Genomic DNA, 23,561 nt, shown 5'->3' on the forward strand with positions numbered 1-23,561 from the left:
ACAATATCTAGCTAGCCACTGAGCGAGTGAGCGAGTGTATAAGAGTCAGAGCCGGAATGGGCTTGAATGAATGCCATTAATTTCATTCATGCTCTCAATATTTTCTCAGTTCAGATTAATGAAAAAGAATGACAATAATTATTTTCTAACGGTCGTTTCCAATAATCCATTAGATCTGTTGTTTTGCTAACATTCACATCGGATGTTGACATTACTTACTATATAGTACCGGGGAATGTCAAATTTCTATCTGTAGTTGTTGTACAGATAGGTTGAATATTGGAAACGGGCGTATGTAGCCCTAAAAGCACCCTACCCTAAAAGCTTAATTTATGATTGGAGGTGAACAAGAGTCTAGTGGTGAAGTATAGGGCAACAACCAAATGAAGGTTATTATTATAAAGGGAAGCCCACACGATCAATTATTATTTACGGACATCATAGACGAAAGCATAATCGGTTACTCGTAATCATTCGGTCACTTGATTCGTTCCATTCACTCATGGCTTGTGGTTTGGTTTGTGATGGTGGAGCTTTTTATATAGCTGGTGTAAAAGTGAATTGAGTTGTTAATTTTACCCATATTGATTGTGTTATTCAATAAACATTAGGTTTTAGTGATTTTAAGAACAAAACAACTGTTTCTGGTGTGCTCGCATAAGTAAATTGTGACGAGGAGGGGACCGTGTTGGTCGTTGTATCAGGATGGCCGAATATTTAGCTGCTATTTTTGGTACAGAAAAAGATAAGTAAGTATCTCCTGAGTTTTACTTTAAATTGGTCTGTAAACTGCTAAAGTAATTAAAGTGCACAGAAAGTATTTTTGCGTACATATAATATTTGCAGTATTTAGAGGTTATTTTTCGGGTTAAGGGTTTATTACACTTGACTAAATTTAGTAGCCTAATTAGGTTTTTCTAATTAGGTTTCTAAATAATTTAATGAAACCTACCTTCCTAAATGCGATTACATTTGTCTGAATTTAGTGACTGAATCATTTAGACGACTGAATTCAGTCAAGTGTAATAAGTCCTTAACTATATAACAATATAAGACATTTACACGTTTACACTAATTTATGAGGTAAAACCTAACGATAGATCGATTTGAGTGGGGTACGAACCTGTTTAGGTTGCTAACAAAGCAGGGATCTCTGTGGGCAAAGCTAGCTTTCCAAGATACTAACTACAAGCAGGTACAAATTGTTTGGTCTTAGAAACTAATACTGCTAGTACTTTTTAATGTGTAAGCAGGGTTAATGTATTGTTTCAATTTTTTTCAGAGTAAACTGTTCGTTCTACTTTAAAATTGGGGCCTGCCGACATGGTGATCGCTGTTCACGTATTCACAACAAGCCAACTTTTTCACAGACAGTGCTTTTACAAAATCTGTATGTGAACCCTCAGAATTCAGCCAAATCTGCTGATGGCAGTCATTGTAAGTATTAGTTTGAAAACCTAAAAACCCAGTTGCACCGTGTAACTACCAACTATGACAATAAGCAAACCACAAACAGCCATGTACTTCCCGCTCATCTATCAATTTGGGAGTTGACAACTAAAATGGTTCTGTTATTGTTAAAGTTAAACAGTTATACTAACAACACATTATTACTTTGTAATAAATTGGTATTCAAACTCCTTTAAATGGTTTGTACAATAAGCATTTCTGGGCATGCACTTAATATTCATACGCCTAGTATTTATACTGATTCCAAAAGAGTAGTTGATTTTCTAAATTGCACAAAAATAATACATATATGATATTGTGTGTTTTCAGTGGTTGTGGCCAATGTATCTGACGAGGAGATGCAGGAGCATTACGATAACTTCTTTGAAGATGTATTTGTTGAATGTGAAGACAAGTATGGAGAAATTGAAGAAATGAATGTATGTGACAATTTAGGAGACCACTTGGTTGGCAATGTTTATATTAAGGTAAGTTCAAGAAAATATTTTATTGAAAAAAATAAATAGTTGTATACTTTCTCCAATGGCTAAACGAAAAAAGTTGTGGTGGCCTAGTGGGCAAAGAACCAACCTTTTGAGTATGAGGGTGCAGGTTCGATTCCAGGTCAGGCAAGTACCAATGCAACTTTTCTAAGTATATCTTAGACACCAATGACTGTGTTTCGGATGGCAAATTAAACTGTAGGTCCCGGCTGTCATTGAATATCCTTGGCAGTTGTTACGGGTAGTCAGAAGCCAGTAAGTCTGACACCAGTCTAACCAAAGGGTATCGGGTTGTCCGGGTAACTGGGTTGAGGAGGTCAGATAGGCAGTCGCTTCTTGTAAAGCACTGGTACTCAGCTGAATCCGGTTAGACTGGAAGCAGACCCCAACATAGTTGGGAAAAGGCTTGGAGGATGATGATGACTTTCGCCAATGGCTGCTATCCCACTGGCGTTTTCCACAGGTTTACTTTAGACTCTAAAAATGCATTTGATGGACAAATGGCAAATTAAACTTTCAATGTATTTTAGTTCCGTCGCGAGGAAGACGCAGAGAAGGCTGTGAATGACCTAAACAACCGTTGGTTTGGCGGTCGGCCCGTGTACGCTGAGCTGTCTCCCGTGACGGACTTCCGTGAGGCTTGCTGCCGTCAGTACGAGATGGGTGAATGCACCCGCAGTGGCTTCTGCAACTTCATGCACTTGAAGCCGATATCACGAGAGTTGAGGAGGTTAGTACTAGCTTCTAGCTTATTGCTGTAAGTTTTATACATATTTTTGAGTGCCATCAACGTTAAAGATTAATGATAAGAATTGGGAAGAAATAACAAATCTGCATAGAGATCTTTATCTTGTGTTAGTGTGACAAACAGTAATATTATGATTATCAATTTGTTCTATGCTGTTATTGTGGCAAATATTTGACTAGTTATTGTTAGTGCTGACCTAGTTTGACTATGTATATTTACTTTTCTTGTTGTTGTTAGTTGTTATCAAGTTAGAGAAATCTAAGAAAACTTACCATTATATCATGGCAGCAAACACAGACTTTACAATCAGATCTTGTTATTTCAATGTGCACATTCCAGGTACCTATACTCCCGTCGCAAGGGTTCCCGTCGCTCCCGCTCCCGCTCCCGCGAGCGCCGGCGCCGCTCGCGTTCCCGCGGGGAGAACCGCCGCCGCGAGCCGCCGCGCAACTCGCGCTCCGGACGATATTGACCGTGACCACGCCATCACTGTCCACCACGGGGTACACTCAGCTCCCGTGGGGACCTGCGATTTCGACTGTGACGAGACCACTGTCCACCACGGCGAACAGTCTTTTCCCATAGGGACCTACTCTTTCTTACTTACATTGGTTTAAAATAAACAAGGATTGCAGAGACTATAAGTGACTTTCTATACACAATGATTTCTTAACATAAGTTGTATGACAGATTTTTAAATCTGGGTGTGCTAATATTCATGATTAAGTACATTTTTGTATGATCTTTAGGAATATTAATTTTACAACACTGTGTTACAGCATTGCTAATTCATGTAATAGCCCAACTGTCCAGTGTATAATTGAATGCAATTGGTAAACATAGATTTTGAATAAAATGTATATTCCATGCATGACTGATAGTAATGTATTTCTTGTGTTCCTAACAAGTTAGTTTGATAGTTTTGTAGTCCAAGTTATAAATAAGCAGCAATAAGGTTGTCAGACACTATCATGACTAAATACGTTTTAAGTTCAATTTAATATCTGTGTTTTACTTTAATATGTTTCTCAGCTATTTCCTTTATTGTCGCATTTATTAAGCTGTGAGATGTCACGATATCCATCTTGGACAGTAATATTTGTAAGAAATGTGGGAAAATCAATATAAGTTTAATTTCTTTAATACTGCTATTTATTTACCTTTAAGCTTTTAATTGAGGTGTGTCCAATGCACATAAAGACAGATCTTTCCATATCATATTTTAATTCATTGGTATTATTTTGACTTATAAAACAAAGTACCCTTATATTATTTGTTGGTAATTTTTAATTGTGACTCGTCATAAATATCTTCCCAGAAAGCCATGTTTTCTTTGTGAGGGTCACGCTTGCATTCCAGTTGTTTGCCTATGATGTAGTAATTTCGCTCAGAATCTTTGAATGGTTTCCATTCCACAGTTTCGTTTGATGAAGGGTTACTGGAATGAGAAATAATAATTATTAATGATGTGCCATTCAATATCTGATTATAATCGTTAAGCACGTATTAACACTCTATTATGCTTACCCAGTTCTAGCAAAATTCACCCATAGGCGTACGAATTGCTTTATAATGTCCCTAGACTCATCTGTTAGCGGTATATCTAAGCAAGTGACTTTGAATAGATAAGCCAACTCATCAGAATGACATACTCCTTTTACGGTATCCATATTATATGCCTTTTTCGTGAAATTCCTTTCACTTTCTGCTACAAATTCGTAGAAGTACACAGGTGCCGATGTAACTTGTACATGACACCGTGCGTATCTCATGATATTGTACAAAAACGCTCTATCCGTCTCAAAGTTCGTATATTCTTGTATCAGCTCCATCGATATCGGTTGATCATTAAAATAATGTTTTCGTATTCTTCCATCAGCTTTTTGAACTCTTTCTGGTTCCCATTTAAGTTTTAATTCCCTCGGTACTACTGTGCTAGGGATAGACAGAAAGCCAGCCGTAAGTGGCAGTTTTCTTCCTATTTCTATTCCGTCGCCTGAAGTGTAGCCTAATATTACAGGCACTTTTGCCATTTGTCCTTTTTTCACTAATTCTATTGGTAAATCCGATAGAAATTTATTTTCTTCTAGACCAGCTTTTTCTACTACTGGGCCAAATAGAATACTGTCTAATAAGTCATTGTATTGTAATTCTAAAATTGGTAACTGTATGTTTACTAAAGAGGAAGCTGGTACTGTTCTTAGAAATTCTAAAAGCTCGGTTGGATTGTCAGTTTCTTTTCCCAGCAGTTTTCCTAGTTGAAAAGCTCTTTGACGGGCGTATATATTGTAGCTCCACTCGTTTAGACAAACACCACTTTGGCATATAGCTTTATTAAATAAATTCGCACTCATTTTGGATACCAGGTGACAAGACACTGACGCGGAGCCAGCGCTGCATCCAAATATAGTTATGTTGTTGGGGTCGCCTCCGAAAGCTGCTATATTCTGCTTCACCCATTTCAAGGCAAGCACTTGGTCTTTCATGCCAGCATTACCTGGAACTTCTTCGGTATCTAAACACAAAAAGCCTAAGACTTCAAGTCTGTAGTTAATTGTTACTAATATAACGTCGTGTGCCATGAAGAATTCTGGTCCATAAAAATCGGAGTCTCCAGATCCCGTATAGAAGCCGCCGCCATGAATCCAGACCATCACGGGGAGAGGTTTTGGTGGGGTAAGTGTTTTGGTGTATACGTTAAGGTAGAGACAGTCCTCACTGCCTGCTTCCACACGGTTCATGCGTTCGTTGAACTGCGGACATACGGGGCCGTGCTGCGACGCGTCACGAACTCCCTGCCATGGCTCGGGAGGCTCCGGCGCCTGAAACAAATGCAATTTATTCGTGGTGTTACTATCGTATACTCCACATTACCACTATGATTCAAATGTGGTAACATGTTTCGTCGACAAGCGCCATGGAAACAGAGTCTAATTCGGGCTCTTGATGAGAGGAACATATTAATTTCATGTTAATGTTATTTTTGGCAGTTTGTATCACAATTTATTTATATTTGCTTCTGGGGCCCGATTCTCCTAATTTTATTTAAGCGTCATACGATTCACGTTCGACTCGATTCGACTGATATCCAATCCCGACTCGATTACGATTGAAGCGTATGTGGCATTCCGCTATTTTTTCTTTGAAATAAACGTTTTTATCCTTTTCTGTCATTCAATAATTAATCATCTTGACTGCAAATGATTTACGATTGCACAATGATTGTACAGCAAACTACCGTATAGACCAAAATCACCAAAATAGCAGACCAATCGCACACCAATCAAATGTCAATCGAATACGATTGGTCTTTTATTTTTAGCAGAATGTCCGATATGGTTAAAACTGCTATTACGATCATATTGCGATTCGATTTCTATTCGATTTTGACATTATTAACTTAGGAGAATCGGGCCCCTGGAACGTTTATGTTTGAATAACATGTATTTCGCTCGATCAATCAAAGCCCCAGTTCGCTTGTATTCAAGACAAGGCATCTAAAGTAATTGGACCACACAGTTCACAAGACAAACTTTCGAGTTATCGGTGCAGTGACTATCATCACTAATTTAAGGCAATCTGATGTAATGTAGTTAATGATTTTAGTACCCGGCTTTAGTAGATATAACATTATTTTATGAAAGTGTTTGCCAAGAAGATAAGTAACAAGGTAGGTACATACTTGATATGGTAATATAATTTGCAATGTAATACACACAAGTACTTGTAGACTTACCTGAATAAAAATTTCATTAGATGTGACTACTACGCGAATACCATCATAATGTGCTCATAGTCTTCAAGTGAATACTAATGTGGAAGCGTAAGTATGCTTTCGTCTTAAGTAGAAAAAACTTTACAATCTATATGGGTAGGTATGTGTTCACTTACTACTCACCTTGAATCTTAATTCACCAAGTGGCGGCTTTGCATATGGTATGCCTTTGAACGCCACGTAATTCTCGACATCGCTGCAGACGACTCCCTTCAACTCGCCCTGCGCAGTCTTCACTAAAGGCATGTTGCGGCTTACTCTGTCAATTGCAATAACTTTAATATTTAATAATTAAAACCCTTTTTGGAAAACTAGTCATGTTAAAACGCTAAGCCGCGGCTGAATGAAACATTGTACATTTTAATATACCGCGCGCAATTGACGATTGGTTTATTGCCAAAATCGGAAGCAATATCTACCTAGCTACTTGTAACCTTGGCTACAAAATACAGGAAACACAGGGCTGTGTGATGCATAGTGACAAGATAAATTAAATTAGAGCTATACCTACATAGGACTGGGGCCCGATTCTCCTAATTTTACTTACGATTCACGTTCGACTCGATTCGACTGAGATTCAATCCCGACTCGATTACGATTAAAGCGTATGTGGCATTCCGCTATTTTTCTTTGAAATAAACGTTTTTATCCTTTTCTGTCATTCAATAATGAATCATTTTGTCTGCAAATGATTTACGATTGCAAAATGATAGTACAGCAAACTACCGTATAGACCAAAATCACCAAAATAGCAGACCAATGAAATGTCAATCGAATACGATTGGTCTTGTATTAGTAGCAAAATGCCCGATATGGTTAAAACTGCTATTGCGGTCATATTGCGATTCGATTTCTATTCGATTTTGACATTATTAACTTAGGAGAATTGGGCCCCTGTACAAGCATGGAAAGTCGTTTTATTTCACGATTAAGTAAACACGGCTAGGTATATTCAATATAGATAAACGACTAGATTTTTGTGATATTTGCACATTATAAAGACGCAAATATGAAGGTATAATTAAATATATAGCTTTATGTAGATAAGCTGTTGCACCATTCAATGTATGATGCATATTGTTGCACTTAGCTTGACTAGATAGCTATTATTGAGAGTTCTATGATTATATTGAGGTGAATCCTAAATCTATTTACTTAGGTAGGTACTTAACTGTAGTTAGGTACCAATATGCACCTATATCAGTAAGTACATAATAGCTAGTTAATGGTTGAACAGGGTTAAAGCCTGATCTGTCGGCCAGTAGCACACATTGTCTATCTGTGACGTATATAAGCATCGTCACTATAGTCGCGAAACACAAACGCAACGTCTCGTTCGTTATCTGCACATTGTACTTTGTAATACTCGGTAGATAAATAATGTCTGTAGATTGTAGAAATGTTTGGCTGTATGCCGCCGTCTATGTCTTATTACAATGAAGATTTTGAACCACCAAATATTGCGGGAGTTTATGACGCGTTGAAAGAGTGGTTTGTTCACCACCTTAAAATAGGCACACTTATCAATTAGGTAGGTAGTGGTACTTAGTTAGTTATCACTTGCGCAAAATAATGTCTTGTTTATTAGATAGTAGGTATAAATAAATTCACTATATCTGTACCTAAATATGTAGGTATAAACTCATCGAGAATATCTATTATTTTATTAACTATGTCACTTCCCAAATTAAAACATAAGTACTTAATAAAAAAAATACACTTATTATAGATATTACATTACTACTTATTGTACATTTATTTATTGTTAGAGATTGTAAAGGCCGGTTTACACTTTGCGAAGTGTGAAGTGATAAGTGTTAAGCGTTAACTTTACGCGATAAGTCTCAAGTGTTAAGTAATTTTTTCCATCTCCGTTTACACAGTGTTTAGGAAGAAGCTCATAGGGGTACTGTCCGTTGTGCATAGTGTCTCTAGAAATGGAAGATGAACAGAGCCTAATATTGAGACAAATAATTAAGGAGATTGTATCTGTTGTGGTATATGATATAGAAAATGAACTCAATTTTGAAATCGGGAATTCCCATCGCTTCACTCAGTTTCAATAGGGCCGCATCTCTCAACTGTTTGTTTTTAAATTCTGCGCACTTTACATTGTATAGGCATTCAAACTTTATGTATTCTTGTACGAATTTTAAAGTATGTTGTTCCGTCCACTTCATTTTCGCTTTGAACTTGACACTGCGCACTTAAGACACACGTATTTACACACTGATTAGTACAGGCAAATTGCGAGAGAGGGTAGTAGAAAAGTTGAGAGGGGGTAGTCACTTAACAACAAAAATAGACCTTGATTCTATTCACTCGCACTAATCAATAAGTACTAATCGCACGTATCACTTAACACTAATCACTTTACGCTTCCGTTCACACCTTGATTACTAAACACCTGCACTAATCACCTGCAGTGTTAACTTAACAAAGTGTAAACCGGGCATAAGTTACATTTTTTTATTTGTTTTCTAGTTCAAATGTCAATCATAAATAAATTGACACATAGGTATCGATATCTCGATGGTATCGATTGATGATAAGGAAACGGAAATGAATGAGCGGAGGTGTCCACATAATCGGTGGTATAATAGGTAAGTTGGTAATTATGGCAACACACATGTTGGTACGTATTCTTTCAAATATTTGTAAACTAGCTTCTGCCCGCGACTTCGTACGCGGATCCTGTCCCTTATGCCAGCGACTATGGGGTCAGCAAAATCGACGTGACCATAGGGATAAAAGTAGTGATTCTAATTAGTCCGCATTTAAGTTGTGTGTGGCAAAAATACTACACGTATTATAACGTAAAAAAACATTAAATAGATGACAAAGTCGTGGTGACTTAGTGGAATTCGTGGTGGTTTAGTGGGTAGAGAACCAATCTCTCAAGTATGAGCGTGCGTCTTTGATTCCAGGTCTGGCAAGTGCCTGCCAATGCAACTTTTCTAAGTTCGTATGTACTTTCTACGTATATTTTGGATACCAATGACCGTTATTTGGAGGGGATGTTAAACTGTAGGTTCCGACTGTCATTGAACATTCTTGGCAGTCGTTATGGGTAGTCAGAAGCCAGTAAGTCTTACCAAGGGGTGTTGGGTTGAGCGGGTAACCGGGTTGTGGAGGTCAGATAGGCAGTCGCTCCTTGTAAAACACTGGTAGGTACTCAGTTGCATCGTGACTGGAAGTCGATCCTAACATAATTGGGACAAAGGCTCTTGAGATAATAACGACAATAATAATGAGATATAGGCACCGCAGGACATCTGAGGCTGATGACGGGGAGTAGCGACCCCGCGGGGCTATATATACTGAGTTCTCCAGGGAGTGTATACTGTCCCCCGTCTCCGGCCGGTCGGAGTGAACCATGACGGGGGAAGGTCTCACGCCTCTGGCTTGGCTTGGCCGTCCAGAGTGGAGTCGCTAGAGCAGGATTAGTAGCCCTGCTCGGAGGGTAGGTGCCTCATGGTAAGCACAGGGAGCGCGTAATCTGCGTTTAAAGTCCGCCGAGGTATCCTCACCCTTCAGCCGCTCATGTCCCTGTTGCCCTCTTGTTGCTATTCAGTGACTGGTTCCCGGGGGCCCAGTAAGTGAGGTGGCGAGTCTCCACCTGCCGTTTTTACATTTTACATGTACCTAATACATTGTCATCCACTAACATCCCATCACAATAGCCCAAGTAGTTTTCCTCCATAGTTGGCAATAGTTTAGCACAGAACCGGGGATTGTCTTTTTTTTAACGACGTCCACCGGGGATTGTCCTTGGGTTAATTTCTATAGTGTATAAAGGGATAATCGTCGGTTTTGTATCCCCATTTCATTAAAGTTGTCTCAAAAGGGCTTCAGCGTGTTGGCTTCGGCCCCACGTTTGCCTCCCAAAAATTCAGAACTCTGTAGTCCCGAGGTCTGGAAGAGACATACAAAATAATAATGAGATATAACGCAACAAACTTAGAGAGTGGGGGCTCGTGACGCCACGTCTAGGTATGTAAAATTTGTACTAAGCAGTGACTTAACACGAAATTCAAGCGTTGTTGTATCTTCGTTATTATTTGTTTGTGAGAGAGAGAAAAGAAAAATGCGTGTCCATTATTTTAGGGTTATCTAAAAAACGGACTAATTACTTTTTTTGATTCACCATACCTATTTCATAACATTCATTTATATACATTTCAAGTGTAGTATTGCTCTTGAAGTTCCACATCAGGTGTTCTAGATCTTCGATGTTTATACGTCAACAGAGAGTGCTTATCAGATTGAACCACTTTTGCTAAAACGTCATATCTTCATATCTAGCAGGTCTAGCTGGGCCCCTGGAGTTCCACATCAGGTGTTTTAGATCTTCAATTTGTATAAGTCAATAGAAAATGCTTATCAAATTGAACAACTTTTGCTAAAACGGCATACCTGTATATGGTACAGAGAAGCTGGGCTCTTGGGGTTCCACATCAGGTGTTCCAGATCTTAAAATTTATTATCTCAGCTGAAAATGCTCATCAAATGAAACAATTTTTGCCAGGGCACCATATTTGTATCTCTTATAGTTTTATTGGTCTGTTGGAGTTCTGCATCAGGTCTTCAAGTTTCGAAGATAAATTATAGCCTATATGTTGACCAGGCCTAATACTGATACAACAAAGAAAAAATCATTGAAATACATTCAGTAGTTCGGGAGATTAGCGTGTACAAACAAACAGACATACAGACAGATTTTTTTTTTTGGATTTGTGCTCCATTACTGTTTCTAAACCCCACCCAATTATTATTTTTTTAATATATTCAATGTACAGACACAGTTTTTTTACAGATTTATTATATGTATAGATAGGTAAAACTTGATTATGTAAAAACACACTTCGTATCGAAGCGACAAACGATAAAAGTTTTTATTTCTGAGGCGAATCTTTCTTACGAATAGGTATATTCCTTCTCTATAATGTTTGATTTCTTGTAGGTCCCTCTACCTCATATAAAAATGTTTCAGGAACGCAAAAACCTTGTAGATTCTTATTTAGTGCAACTTATGAAAATATAGACCTTAAATAGCTTATGCAAAACAAAGAACGCTCGAATAGAGAATTAGGTATGAGTGAGCTACAAAAGTGGATGGAAAACCTATTTTTTAAGTTTTTAGGTTGGCTAGTTGCCTTCTTAAAAGAAAAGCGCCATGTTTATTTTCTGCCGACTTTCTAGAAAGGAGAAGGTTCTAAGACTCCTATATTTAACCGTCACTGACGTTTGGATTGAAGAGTGTCGGTAGGAACTATTGGCATGTTACTAAACATAGGTTTTATATTTTCGGGAATAATATAAACGGCTTTCTTATATGACTCTTGTTTAAATAAATATATTAGGTACCTACTCTGCATCCACATTGTAAAGAGCACAAACATAATATTTTACGAAACAAAAAAACGAATTTTGCTAACTTCCAAGAAGATATCTAAAAAATCTGTGATGTGACCTTTACGACAGAATTGAAAATACTTATTAAAATGTGGAACGATCAGTTGGTCCAGTGTTGGCACGAGTGGTGCTCGTTGAACCAAATTGAAAATTGATAACTATGGATGTTCATGTAGGACACTATTGATGGTCACACTCCTGAAGCGACATGTGTTAGTAGAAACACTTATTAAATCAACAAACTTTAGTGACCATATTGTGTAGGAAGAGTTATCATGAAAAACCCCATTATCAAGACCTGCTCGTCAGGACTAGGGAATGCAATCCCGACTCGAGATTGCAAATTCGGGATGCCGTGGGATTAGAAATATCAATCCCGCGGGATCCCGGAATTTTCGGGATCCCGTCTAATTAAAAAAAAAATTGAATTCAGATGACTGAAAAAGCTAATAACTGCTTGTTTGTGATAGTGAGGTTTACTCGAAAGAAAATAAAAACCTTTATTCTTTAATCTTACCAACTAAATAATAATCAGGTTGTAAGGAAATTAACGTAGGTAAATTAGGTAATCAAAACAATAAGCTTATTTCAAGGGAATTAGGAAAAAGAGTGATTTTGAAAATGACTTCTTAAAAAACAAAGGGTATTAATAGTTTCATCTGCTAAACGGCATCTAATGTCCGTTGCAATGTACCCCGCTGCTGAGAATGCCCTCTCCGACTCAACGCTGGTTGGCAACAGCGTGGCGAAGCAATTATATGCAAACTGCAAAAATCGCCCCCTTGTTCCTCCACACTCAAGCAAATCCATTTCTTTTTTAATGGTAGATTCTAATTTGTCTAAGCTCGTGGACGTATATATACGTGCAAAAGGACTTGGTTGTGTGTGTGTTGCGTCACTGACCACTGCCGCCCAATCCCGTCAATCTCGAACGGGATCTCGTCATATGATGCGTCGGGATTGAGCCCGAAAAATTACACGAGATCTCGCGAGATCGGGATCCCGCGGGATCGGGATTGCATTCCCCAGTCAGGACGGAAGGGAGTCTTCGCGTTCAGTGTGATACTGTTTTTACTTTAAATCAATTGAATATTGATTGTAAATTATAACTCGGCTGTATAGACCAAAAGCAGCAAACAGTACATATCTACCGAATTTACTATACTAAAATATTATTATTTAATAGACTAAAATATTATCAAACCGGTATTTTTTAAAGCTGCTTCCAAGTTTTTTTTTTAATCCTGGCTAGCTTATTTAGGCCATGTCAGGTAAGAGCAACTTAAAAGTTTGTTCCGTTAGTTCTGAGGAATCGATTGGATTCAGACATTAACAAAACCGACCTCCGACAATGTAAATACAAGTATTACTTCATTATGACGTAGGTATATAATATTCCTGTTGTAATGTAATAACCAAATGATGATAATCTGATATGAGCACAGATAATCTGGCCATATTTTACAATGAGCGCGAGCGGAACTAACGCAACCATAATTTGGTTTTCAGTATCAGTTTTATCGTTTGCAAATTGGGTGTTGGAAACTGTTGCATTTGATAACTCCTTCTGAAGTAATTACTTCTGCCTGCCTTAGTCTTAGGCTGGACTTAATATCACCACCTAAGCGTCTTCGTTCCGACAGGGGCCCGATTCTACTAATTTTTCTTACGCGACATACGATTCACATTCGATGGAGATCCAATCACGACTCAATTATGATTGAACGTATGTGGCATTCCGCTATTCTTTCTTTTAAATAAACGTTTTTATCCACTCTGTGATTCAATAATGAATCATGTTGTCGGGCAATTATTTACGATTGCAATGTGATTGTAGAGCAAACTACCGTATAGACCAAATGGCGGACCAATCGCAAACTAATCGAATGTCATAGGAATACGATTGATCTTTTATTAGTAGGAGAATGCCCGATATGGTTAAAACTGCTATTGCGATTCAATGTTGACATTATTAACTTAGGAGAATCGGGCCCCAGTTCAGCCTATAGAATGATGGCAGAAGGCAGACGTTTGCGGTGTGCGTTAAGTCTGTGAATTATCCGCAATGGACTTTATGTCTGCCATACAGACATTTGTTTGCCACAGACCTGAGCCACAGACTATATCCCACAAAAAGCGAGTTGGCTGCGTCACACCATTTATTGGTTTGTTAAATAAATTAGCAGCACTTTACTTCTTTAAATGCATTTATCGCGTTATTAAATATTTAAAATTGCTAGGTTACCCACTAAATTAAATAGATGATTTTATACTTTTAAAATTACCTATATGTTGTTTTTATTGAGGATTCTAGCTAGCTAGGAGCGTACCTATTTCATGTTGCTGAGATAAAAATTAGCTCCTTGGCCTTAAGTCAAATAGGTGAGGACCTTTTTACAAAGCCTCAGTCATAATGACTAGACAAATACCTAGGAGCACTGAGGAAAACTAGAAGTAAATAGATCTAATGACTAACTAGGCATTATAATTTACGGCGAGTTGTTTATAACAAACATGTCGCGTTCAACACATTACCTACATAAATTGGCGTATTAACCAACACTAGTTTCTTTTTCTTTTAACCGTTTCCGCGTTTGACACTTATCACGATGAATAATCATAATAACAAGATAGTTTAACTATTATGCAGAGGTACCTAATTTACAAGATAAAAGGCTTAGGGAATCAAATAAAGTGACACTTGAACAGATAAGATTTTTCGTATCCGTAAAAAATATAGGTAGCTAAAAGGTAATCCAAAGTGCCTACACGTTTAGAACTTCCACCATGCCATAGTTGAAATATTAACAAAGTTTGTTGCATAAAAAAGTACTTACATGCTAATTGTTTTAGCAGTCTCTCCACGCGACGAACAAAAATAACAGCATATCGACCGCCAATGCATTATTGAACCTGTATTGTAAAAAATGTATGTTAGGTACACTTGCAGATCCTATATTTAACACTAGACGAGAAGTAACAGCTTGGTGAAACGCGCCGTTGATAATACACGTCGGCTATGTACGATAGCCAGAATGCATGTTAAGTTTGTTATCCATTTTATCTGTTACTACACAATCTACGTTATCTAACACTTAATCGTTCTTCTGAATCATTATGACTGACTTATATTTTAATTGATCAAATGTAATCTTATGCGTGTACTTTGGAACTATTATGATGCTCTGTCTGAGGCGATAAAGATAATTTAGGTACACGGGGTTCTCAAACAAAAGGAAATCAAATGTATTTTTACTTCTTTTTGTGATAAAATAGTCAAAGTTCGGGTTCATGGTATCAAAATATTATTATTTTCCTGTTCACGAACTTAGACTCAACAATGGGAAATAATAAAGAAACTAAAGTTTTCTGTTTATAGCATCACAAGACCATGGCTCCATTAGAATTTCAAAGAAAGGATGAAATATTAAGATATCAATGTTTCGCGTCCCTTGAAAAGGAGAGTTCGTTAATTCGGTTTGACACTTCGCCTGTCGTCAGTAAGTACAACGATGTCTATTCATTTATTCAATAACTCAGTTAAATATTACGTGGCTTTTAGAGCATTATTTGAACATTTTCAACTAAGGACTTTAATGTCATTCAATTCATCAGAAAAGAGAATACCTATTATTTATGGCCAGTTTCACCGATACCGATAACGTTTCTATAGCCGATCAGTAACTATCTGACGTAACATCATCCTATTAAACGTATTCAAAATGATAACCAGACTGAATTTTTGATTCCTTTTACTACCGAGCTCCAACCAGTAAACCCGTGGCGCTCTTCGATATCATTAAAAAGTTACTGTAACAAAGTTACTGAGCATTGTATTGCCGACTAAATACTGATTTTCAGTTAAAAGTTACAAAATCCAAACCGAACCGCTCACAAAGAAACTTTGATTTAATAAAAATAACAAAAAAATATTTATTTCTTCTAGCTATTAACTAGGTATAAATAGTTAAAAAATAATATTTCTAGCTTTGATTGTCCTGTAAAAGTGTCGAGTCACTTTTAGGTAGATATTAGGTCCATTAATTTCACTACAGTAACCTACCTTCTAGGACCTTCTTACATTTCTGTAGTTATTATTTGCTTTCTTTCGAGTGACATTTGGACTCAGATTGCTTTTTATTTCAAACAATCTAACGTAATTTATGATTCGCTATTTTTAATAAACAGCTGTAAAGTATATGCAAATAAATGGAGGGAAAATTTATGAAATTCCTTTCATAAATTTTAATAAATCAAATGAAATGGTAATATAATTTAATATAAGGGTCATTTTCTAAACTGACATTTTAGCTGTTTTAATCATTGCGGATTCGTAGAAACCATCATTTTCATTTTTCAAATTACACCTGATGACTTTTTGTGGTACTGGTTATACCTATTTATTAATTAGGTCTAGAAAATATTTTTTCACACGATTCCTTGATGATTGGGTTAGTTTGACGATTGTATGTAATAAATTCTCCATTTGGTGGCAGTGAGTACGTTGAGACAGGTAGAGGTAATTTCGCATATAGGTACCTACATCTGTAATAACAATATTAGTGTGGATCGTTCAATAGTAGGATTAACTAACATTGCCATTTGAAGGCGTGGGCGTCGACTCCTGGTGCGGGGAGATACTAAACTGCCACAAAACCTTGTTATTCTTTCATTTCTAGACAGATCAGGACAGCGGACAACAAGATCTTTATCACAGTCTAGCTTAAAGTATTTTTTACTTTCGTTTCTTTAGGAAACGTTTCAACTCTCGTTAACTAAATAAAATATTTACTTACATTTAAAATGTCAATAGACGCTTCTGTTAAGTCTCGCAAATTACTTAAGTTAGTAATTAATTTAAGTTTTCTCGCTCTTTTTATGGAATTATTTACTCGTTTACAACTATGTAAGTACATTTCAATGAAATAGTTACCTCTCTTAGATACTTAATATGTACTTAGGTTGAAATGTTTTGTTGCTGAATATTTGAGCAGCTTATTTCGTTCGCAAGCGTTAAGAAGGTTGAAGGTCCTTCAACCTTTTATTGCTGCTATTTAAAATTATATTCAGATAAGGCAAATATAAACTACTTGCTTCAGCATAATTTTGTCCTGTAAAGTACAGTCGAAGTTATAAATATGTGACGATAAGGACAACGGCCGTAAGGTGTGCGGCGTCGGCATTTCCCCAGTTCGTGTCAGCTTTATAGATAAGGTTAGATTATGATTGTGTTATGTTGACATGACCCTCGAGGTGCCGACTCTGCACCTACTGGAATTTATTCGGAACATGAAATACACTCTGAAAAACAATGTCGCAAACTCGCAAACAAATAACGTTCGAAAAACGGCTACGGTAACGGTATTTTTTTGGATAGCTTTTCCTCGCTACTGTTTTTATTTTTACTCCGAAAAGTAGTAAAAAAATAAGAATGGTATGGCGATATAATTATGGAGAGTAATTTAAAGTTTTGCCATGTCAAATTTCAAACTCCGTTTTGAAATGAAGGCTATTGTTGAGAGTTGTCGAGAGACTTTTGGGATTTATCTGTAAGCGGAATTCTGGCTTTACGTGCGTGTATTTATACAGGAACAATGGAAAGGTGCGGTTTCCATAGATAACATAACATTACATAGGTATAGCTAATGTGTATGAAGCATGAAATATTTATAATTTTCGGAAGGCTACGAGGCAGGCGTGCGGCGATGGCAGAATGTGGCGTGTAACTGGCTGTGATAACAATTAAGCACGGCCAGTTATTATCGGTAGTACTTCTGAATGTTAATTACGTTGATTGGACTTAAATAAATTATTTTAGTTGTACCTCGGGGCGTTGGAAATTATTAAAAGGTGGGAAATATTGTCAGATACGACTGTTTCGACTGTTTTGAACATACTTTATATTTTTTTTTATGATATCAATCAAATTAAGTAGTTATTAAATAACCATGTTACTATATAATAGATAACAACTAAGATTACGGGTTCTTGTTTAACGTTTTTTTCTGTCGGAAAGCATTTGGCAGGTTTTACAGGAAAAAGCTAAAAATTTCAATTTTCTTTGTACTTGTAAATAAATGATATTCTACCACTGTCAAAGACAAAAAGCCGCGTAAAATATTCAACAGCTATATCTATCTATCAAGGGTAATGTTTAAATTATTCGCGGGGCCTTTCACACGCTTTTAACTGAATCATTCTATTTACTGAATGTAAGTTCCGTTATATTGAAAATTGAATTTTAAATGTAGCCCCTAGCTACGCGGAATGGGCATATATTTTTTAATTGGTTATGTTTAACTTTGTACATTCTTCCATTGGCCGCAGCCACTAAACATTGTAAAAGAGAACATTTTCCTGGAACGTCTGTGTTTAATCTCTTGCCTGCTATTGAGTGGATGGAGATTAATTACTTCTATCTACTAGGCTATTCTTCACAAAAAACTCACAGACTTCAGCCATTCGACAACGGAGTATAAAAGCGCCCATTTCGGTTGGTGAACTTAATTACTTAATATATGTAGGGTACATCAATGGTTTTTTCGCTTTTCTGTCTCTTATTAGAGACCAACTAACAAGAGGATTCTATTATTTATAGAGACTTTGTAAAAGTGTAGGTCCCTACGTATATACGCAGAGAAGAACGTTAAGGAAAACTCAAGAGTCCGTTTATAAGTCTTTTTTATATTTAATTTGTATTCTACATTCAAATAGGTGTCATAAACGTGACATTTCAAAATATTTAATTCAAATCGACGCGTCGACGAAGCATAAATAAGCGTACCCAAAAATATATTATTATAACCGCGTACTTGATAAAAATAAATTATATTATTATTGCGTGTCACATGCGATGATTATTTTTGGTTTTTCTTATTATTTTACACTTGTTACGCCTAGATCTGATAAAAAGGTTTCGAGAAGCACAGAAGTAAGTAGTTTTAATATAGGAGCAGCACAGTTGGAGGGCGTCGCACAAAAGCCTGCACCGATCTAAACGAGCCGTCAATATTGTAAGTGGTATCGGTCGTTATGCCACCTCAACGCTCTCTGAAAATCTTGAAAGTGGGAAAATATGGCGAGCGCCGTGCCGACCAACACAACCGCACAGGAGAATTCTTTGTTGACGATGCGAGAACTTGTAAATAGCTCAAACGGGACTAAAGGACTAACAATAACAATGTACGTTCCTATTTATTCGCCTTTACCAAGGAAATGTGCGCTCTTTTGTTATTTCGAGGTATTCAAGAAAGTATTTTCAATAAATCATTTCTGTTGTATTGATCAAAAAGATCTGAAGTAAGATTGTTTTTTTTTTAATGGATATTCATGGTTTGGGTGTAATTCAAAATAGTTATATGCTAATCGCTTTATCATCAGTGTTATGTGAACTCATTGACACCAGCTCCAATTACAGGTTTCTAGTTGGCGGTCCTCCAAGCAATTCATGTAGAAAAATAACAAGTAGGTAACAGAAGGAGATCCAAATCCAGGTTCTCAATTTAATATTACTTATTTTTGATATTGAAGCGTTTCTATTGAACAATCTTTTTCTCCTTATTCTCAATATCACACCTTAAATGTTCCACAAGCACACAAATGTATACCAGCCTACACCTGGCTAATTTATATGCTTCGCTCGAATAATCAGCATTTGTTGTCGGCATTTTTGTTTCTTTCATTTCTTAGCTCACCCCCATTCAGGAAGATTTGACACCTCATTTCTCAACAATTGGACCAACCGTTATGGCGTTAATACTTGGCTGAATTTCACGGTTTGAAACAGTCGCGGAGAAAAATGAGTTTCAGTTTTTCTTCTGAATGATTTTACAGAAGTGTAACTTAATATTCAGCTACGTTATGAAGTGGAGATATGGTTTTGAATGAATTTATCTTTACAAATGAGATTTGAAATTGTTGGCAATGACGCTGACGTCATTTGATGGTCTACTAGGATCAATCTGACGGTCATTGGTATTCAAGCAATATAAGTATAATAGGTAAGTATCTATCTACAACGGGTTTGGAATAGTATGTACCTACTAACCTATTTATTAAGTAGAATAATTACAGTGAGTTGTCACCTAAAATGCCATAACCTTGTTTATTTACAAGAAAACAATATAGTGCTACAATAAATAAGCAGACCTTCATTGTGACACACCACATTTTCTAAATTAATATCTTCAATAATCTCATTTTCACGTGCTTTCGTTTTATTTCCCGCGAGGCTGGCCGTCAATTCGCGTGAAACGTTTAAAACAGTTCCAAAGCGACCTTTTTATAGTTCAGCTTTTTCTGTAGAAGTGTTTAGTCAATGCGAACCGAGGGAAAATAGAGAGCTGTGACAGGCCATTGACTTGCTCTCAATGATTAGCTGAGCAAAGCATTTACTAATAAAGTTTTTCACATCAAGTAGTTTTTGCTAAACTTAGAAGGTTCTTACTTCTATTCATGCCCGCGATTGCGGCTCCTAATTAGCCGTCTGTGGGATTATTTAATTTTCTATTCCTACTACTGTTATTGAGTAACCATGATGACTAATTGTGGCCCATAGCTAATTGAAGTCAATTAAAAGCTTGATAGCAGAGTGTTTGTCAACACAATATCATCGCTATTATTTAAGAAGCATCAACAGTTTGCTGTCCCTTGGTGATGATATTTTATAAAACATCTCTAAACAACTGTGAATTATTAGTCTTTCTTAGCTCCGTTTATTGCTCTCTTCGTCACTACATCAGAACATTTATTTATTGAGAGATTTCTGCATTTCAACGCCAAGTTTTCCGTCTTCCAATTTTCGTGATTTATTAAGTCCGTTATTACTTCATTTGCATTGAAATGTTGCACGTGGCCTAAAGTCAAACAGAACCGAAAAACTTTATGACGATCCCCTTTCAACTTTTCTTGAGGGATTCGTAGAATGTTTAATGTACGTACCTAATATATGCATCATATATATTTTGGTACTCTGTTTTCTAAAAGTTTTGAAGGGAACATAAATTGTTCATCTTCAGAAGTACAATAACCCCGTTAACTTCAGTTTATTTACTTAGGAAAACTTGTACTTGTATTATGGTAATATTTTTGAATTAGTTCTAAGAAAAAAAGATGTAATGATCGATAGAAACCGACGTTGCTAAATCTACTTTTCGCATAATTTTTGAAGGGATTTTTCATTTTATTAATGATGCGTTTTATTATCAAGAAAAGAAGAGATTAGTCAGGTAATAATGTACAAAGTGGATTAGGGATATTTCCAGTAATTCGTTATCATTAAAACACACATTAAAAGGAATATATGAATAATATGCTCGGATAGGATTCACAGATTCAGAAAGTAAATATGCTTATGATATACTTTTTGTGAAAAAAGTGTAGCTTGTTTTGTGTGTGAAGCATATTGAAAGTATTTTTGATGAGGTTTTTAATAATTTTGTTTAAAAAAATATAGGAAACATGTCTATTCTAAACTAGCCAATCTAGGATTTGTAGCTTTGAGTAAATTGACGGCACGCCAATAATAATTAAATTATAAATGAACTATAATTATAAATGTACTTAGCTACTGAATTAATAACATGAAATTAATAATATGGAATAGCTGTTAGCTTATGGTCAGAGTAATAACGTAAATTGTATCGGATAAATAGGCATGTGACCGACGATTACCTAACCATTATTGTTGAAAGCTATGATTTTAGCATAGAGGGACGTTAGTCGAAAATAGTATGTATATAGGTTCTATTAATAGATAGGTACTATAAAGGGCTACAAAAATTGTTTCATCAATTAACAGTGATGTCACTTTATTCAAGAATATTAACAAGATCCGTAAATAATAGTAAGGTTTAGAAAAAATACAAATATTGTAGTGTCAAGTATAAGAAAAGAAAATATTTATATAGGTACACGTCAATACTAATGTTGTAAAGTTTAAGGGTTTGTTTAATGCTTGAAAGGGCCAATCTCAAGAACTGTAGACCTGATTTGAAAATAGCTCGTTTACTAAGGAAGGTGAAACGCTACTTTAAAATTAATATTATAAATGCTATTTGCGTTTGTTGCAGTAAAACAGCTTACGCGGTCGAAGTAAAACTTGGAATGGGGATGGGTATTATTGCCATCAAGGATCATATTTATTCGGGTGTTTGACATGTTCCCTCGGGACGAGGATGAAACCGTGGGAAACAGCTAGTACCCTATAAATAGTTAAGGCTATTTAAAAAGTAGGTAAACTCCTTGATATGGTTGTAACATAACAACTATACAATTTGTATTTTAAATGAAAAATTTCAGTGATACGATTTTCCGCGGCATGACTATCGGTTCTAGCCCCATAGTTTTCTGAAAGGGAGTATTCCCCTACACACTCATAGAAAATGTTTATTATTTACATAATACCCACAAGTACCCCTGCTGCGAAGAACCACATACATCAGATACGTATATTTTACACGTGTAAATGTATTTACTCATAAATGAGTACAATAGTCCGTAGGGACAGTTACCTACTTATTCCAAGCGATATAACCTATGGCTGTTTTCCTTTACCTACTTATTGTATGCGTAAGATAAACGCAGCTTTCGGCTCTGACCTCTTAGAAACTAATACGTGATTAACATATAAACTTCCCCGACATTTGCATAAACTTTATGTCAACAAAGCTTATTTGGAATTAACATAATCCGTCTTCGTTTTGATACGTAATCTGTAGAACGGATTAAAGTACAATAAAACCGTGTAAATATGCGTGTTAGCAAAATGTTTCCTTATAACACGAAGATTATTTAGTATGGAAAATGTTTCTGGAAAAGCCGTTTATGGGAAAATTGTTTTGGCCTTGTAATGAAAAGGAAACCCGGTTACTTATTTTTAGGATTTCATTACTTTTCTATAATTTTAATCCAATCAAAGGAATTCATCATCTCCCGAGCCTTTTCCCAATCATGTTGGGGTCGGCTTCCAGTCTAACCGGATTCAGCTGAGTACCAGTGCTTTACAAGAAGCGACTGCCTATCTGACCTCCTCAACCCAGTTACCCGGGCAACCCGATACCCCTTGGTTAGACTGGTGTCAGACTTACTGGCTTCTGACTACCCGTAACGACTGCCAAGGATGTTCAATGACAGCCAATCAAAGGAATTCAAAAGTAGTAAACTACTGAATGAATTACCTACTGGGTATCATTATATAGTTACGACAATAATAAATTGGAATAATAAATTGAAATCTCCGTGTTTTAGTTATTTGTCTGTCATTTTTTTATGTGGGACCTATTTCTAATGTAGGTGTACATACCGAATGTTAATAATACGGACGTGTTTTCCTTCCCTTGTACCTATATTACATTTTTTATACATCTCCCAAAATACTGTTATTGCTATTCAAAAGGCACTAAACAGCTCCGACAGAGAGTAAAACGTTAGAAAAAATATAATATTTGGATTTATTATTTGGGTATAATAAAAATCAAGTCTTTTCAAAGTGGAATGTTTTACTTCTGTATTGACCTATTTTCGTGAAGTAATTCAATTCAGTATTTTTGGAAGAAAAGAAATATTTATAAAGAAAGCTGAAGTTTTAATGGGCATCGTCCGAGGCGTTCTGAGGAGGAAGATCAGAATGTAAATGTTGGTACTGGCCGAGTCACAAGTTGCTCTGTGTTTG

The 23,561-nt window shown here is 36.4% G+C and overlaps 2 protein-coding genes across 2 annotated transcripts; one reads left to right on the plus strand and one right to left on the minus strand.

Annotated features, from left to right (window-relative positions):
* The first annotated feature begins 477 nt into the window (after positions 1–477).
* Positions 478–3,843, plus strand: LOC124629710 (splicing factor U2af 38 kDa subunit). The gene is made up of 5 exons (XM_047163223.1): positions 478–749; positions 1,283–1,437; positions 1,780–1,937; positions 2,483–2,682; positions 3,040–3,843. The coding sequence occupies exons 1-5, from the start codon at positions 706–708 to the stop codon at positions 3,170–3,172; spliced, it is 690 nt and encodes a 229-aa protein (XP_047019179.1). The 5' UTR covers positions 478–705; the 3' UTR covers positions 3,173–3,843.
* Positions 3,844–3,907: 64 nt separating this feature from the next.
* LOC124629709 (esterase FE4-like) lies at positions 3,908–14,946 on the minus strand. The gene is made up of 4 exons (XM_047163222.1): positions 14,728–14,946; positions 6,599–6,734; positions 4,228–5,522; positions 3,908–4,138 (listed from the first exon to the last, which is right to left on the minus strand). The coding sequence occupies exons 1-4, from the start codon at positions 14,793–14,795 to the stop codon at positions 3,970–3,972; spliced, it is 1,668 nt and encodes a 555-aa protein (XP_047019178.1). The 5' UTR covers positions 14,796–14,946; the 3' UTR covers positions 3,908–3,969.
* Positions 14,947–23,561: the final 8,615 nt, after the last annotated feature.

This window comes from Helicoverpa zea, chromosome 4 (assembly GCF_022581195.2).
Source record: "Helicoverpa zea isolate HzStark_Cry1AcR chromosome 4, ilHelZeax1.1, whole genome shotgun sequence".
Taxonomy (NCBI): Eukaryota; Metazoa; Arthropoda; class Insecta; order Lepidoptera; family Noctuidae; genus Helicoverpa; species Helicoverpa zea.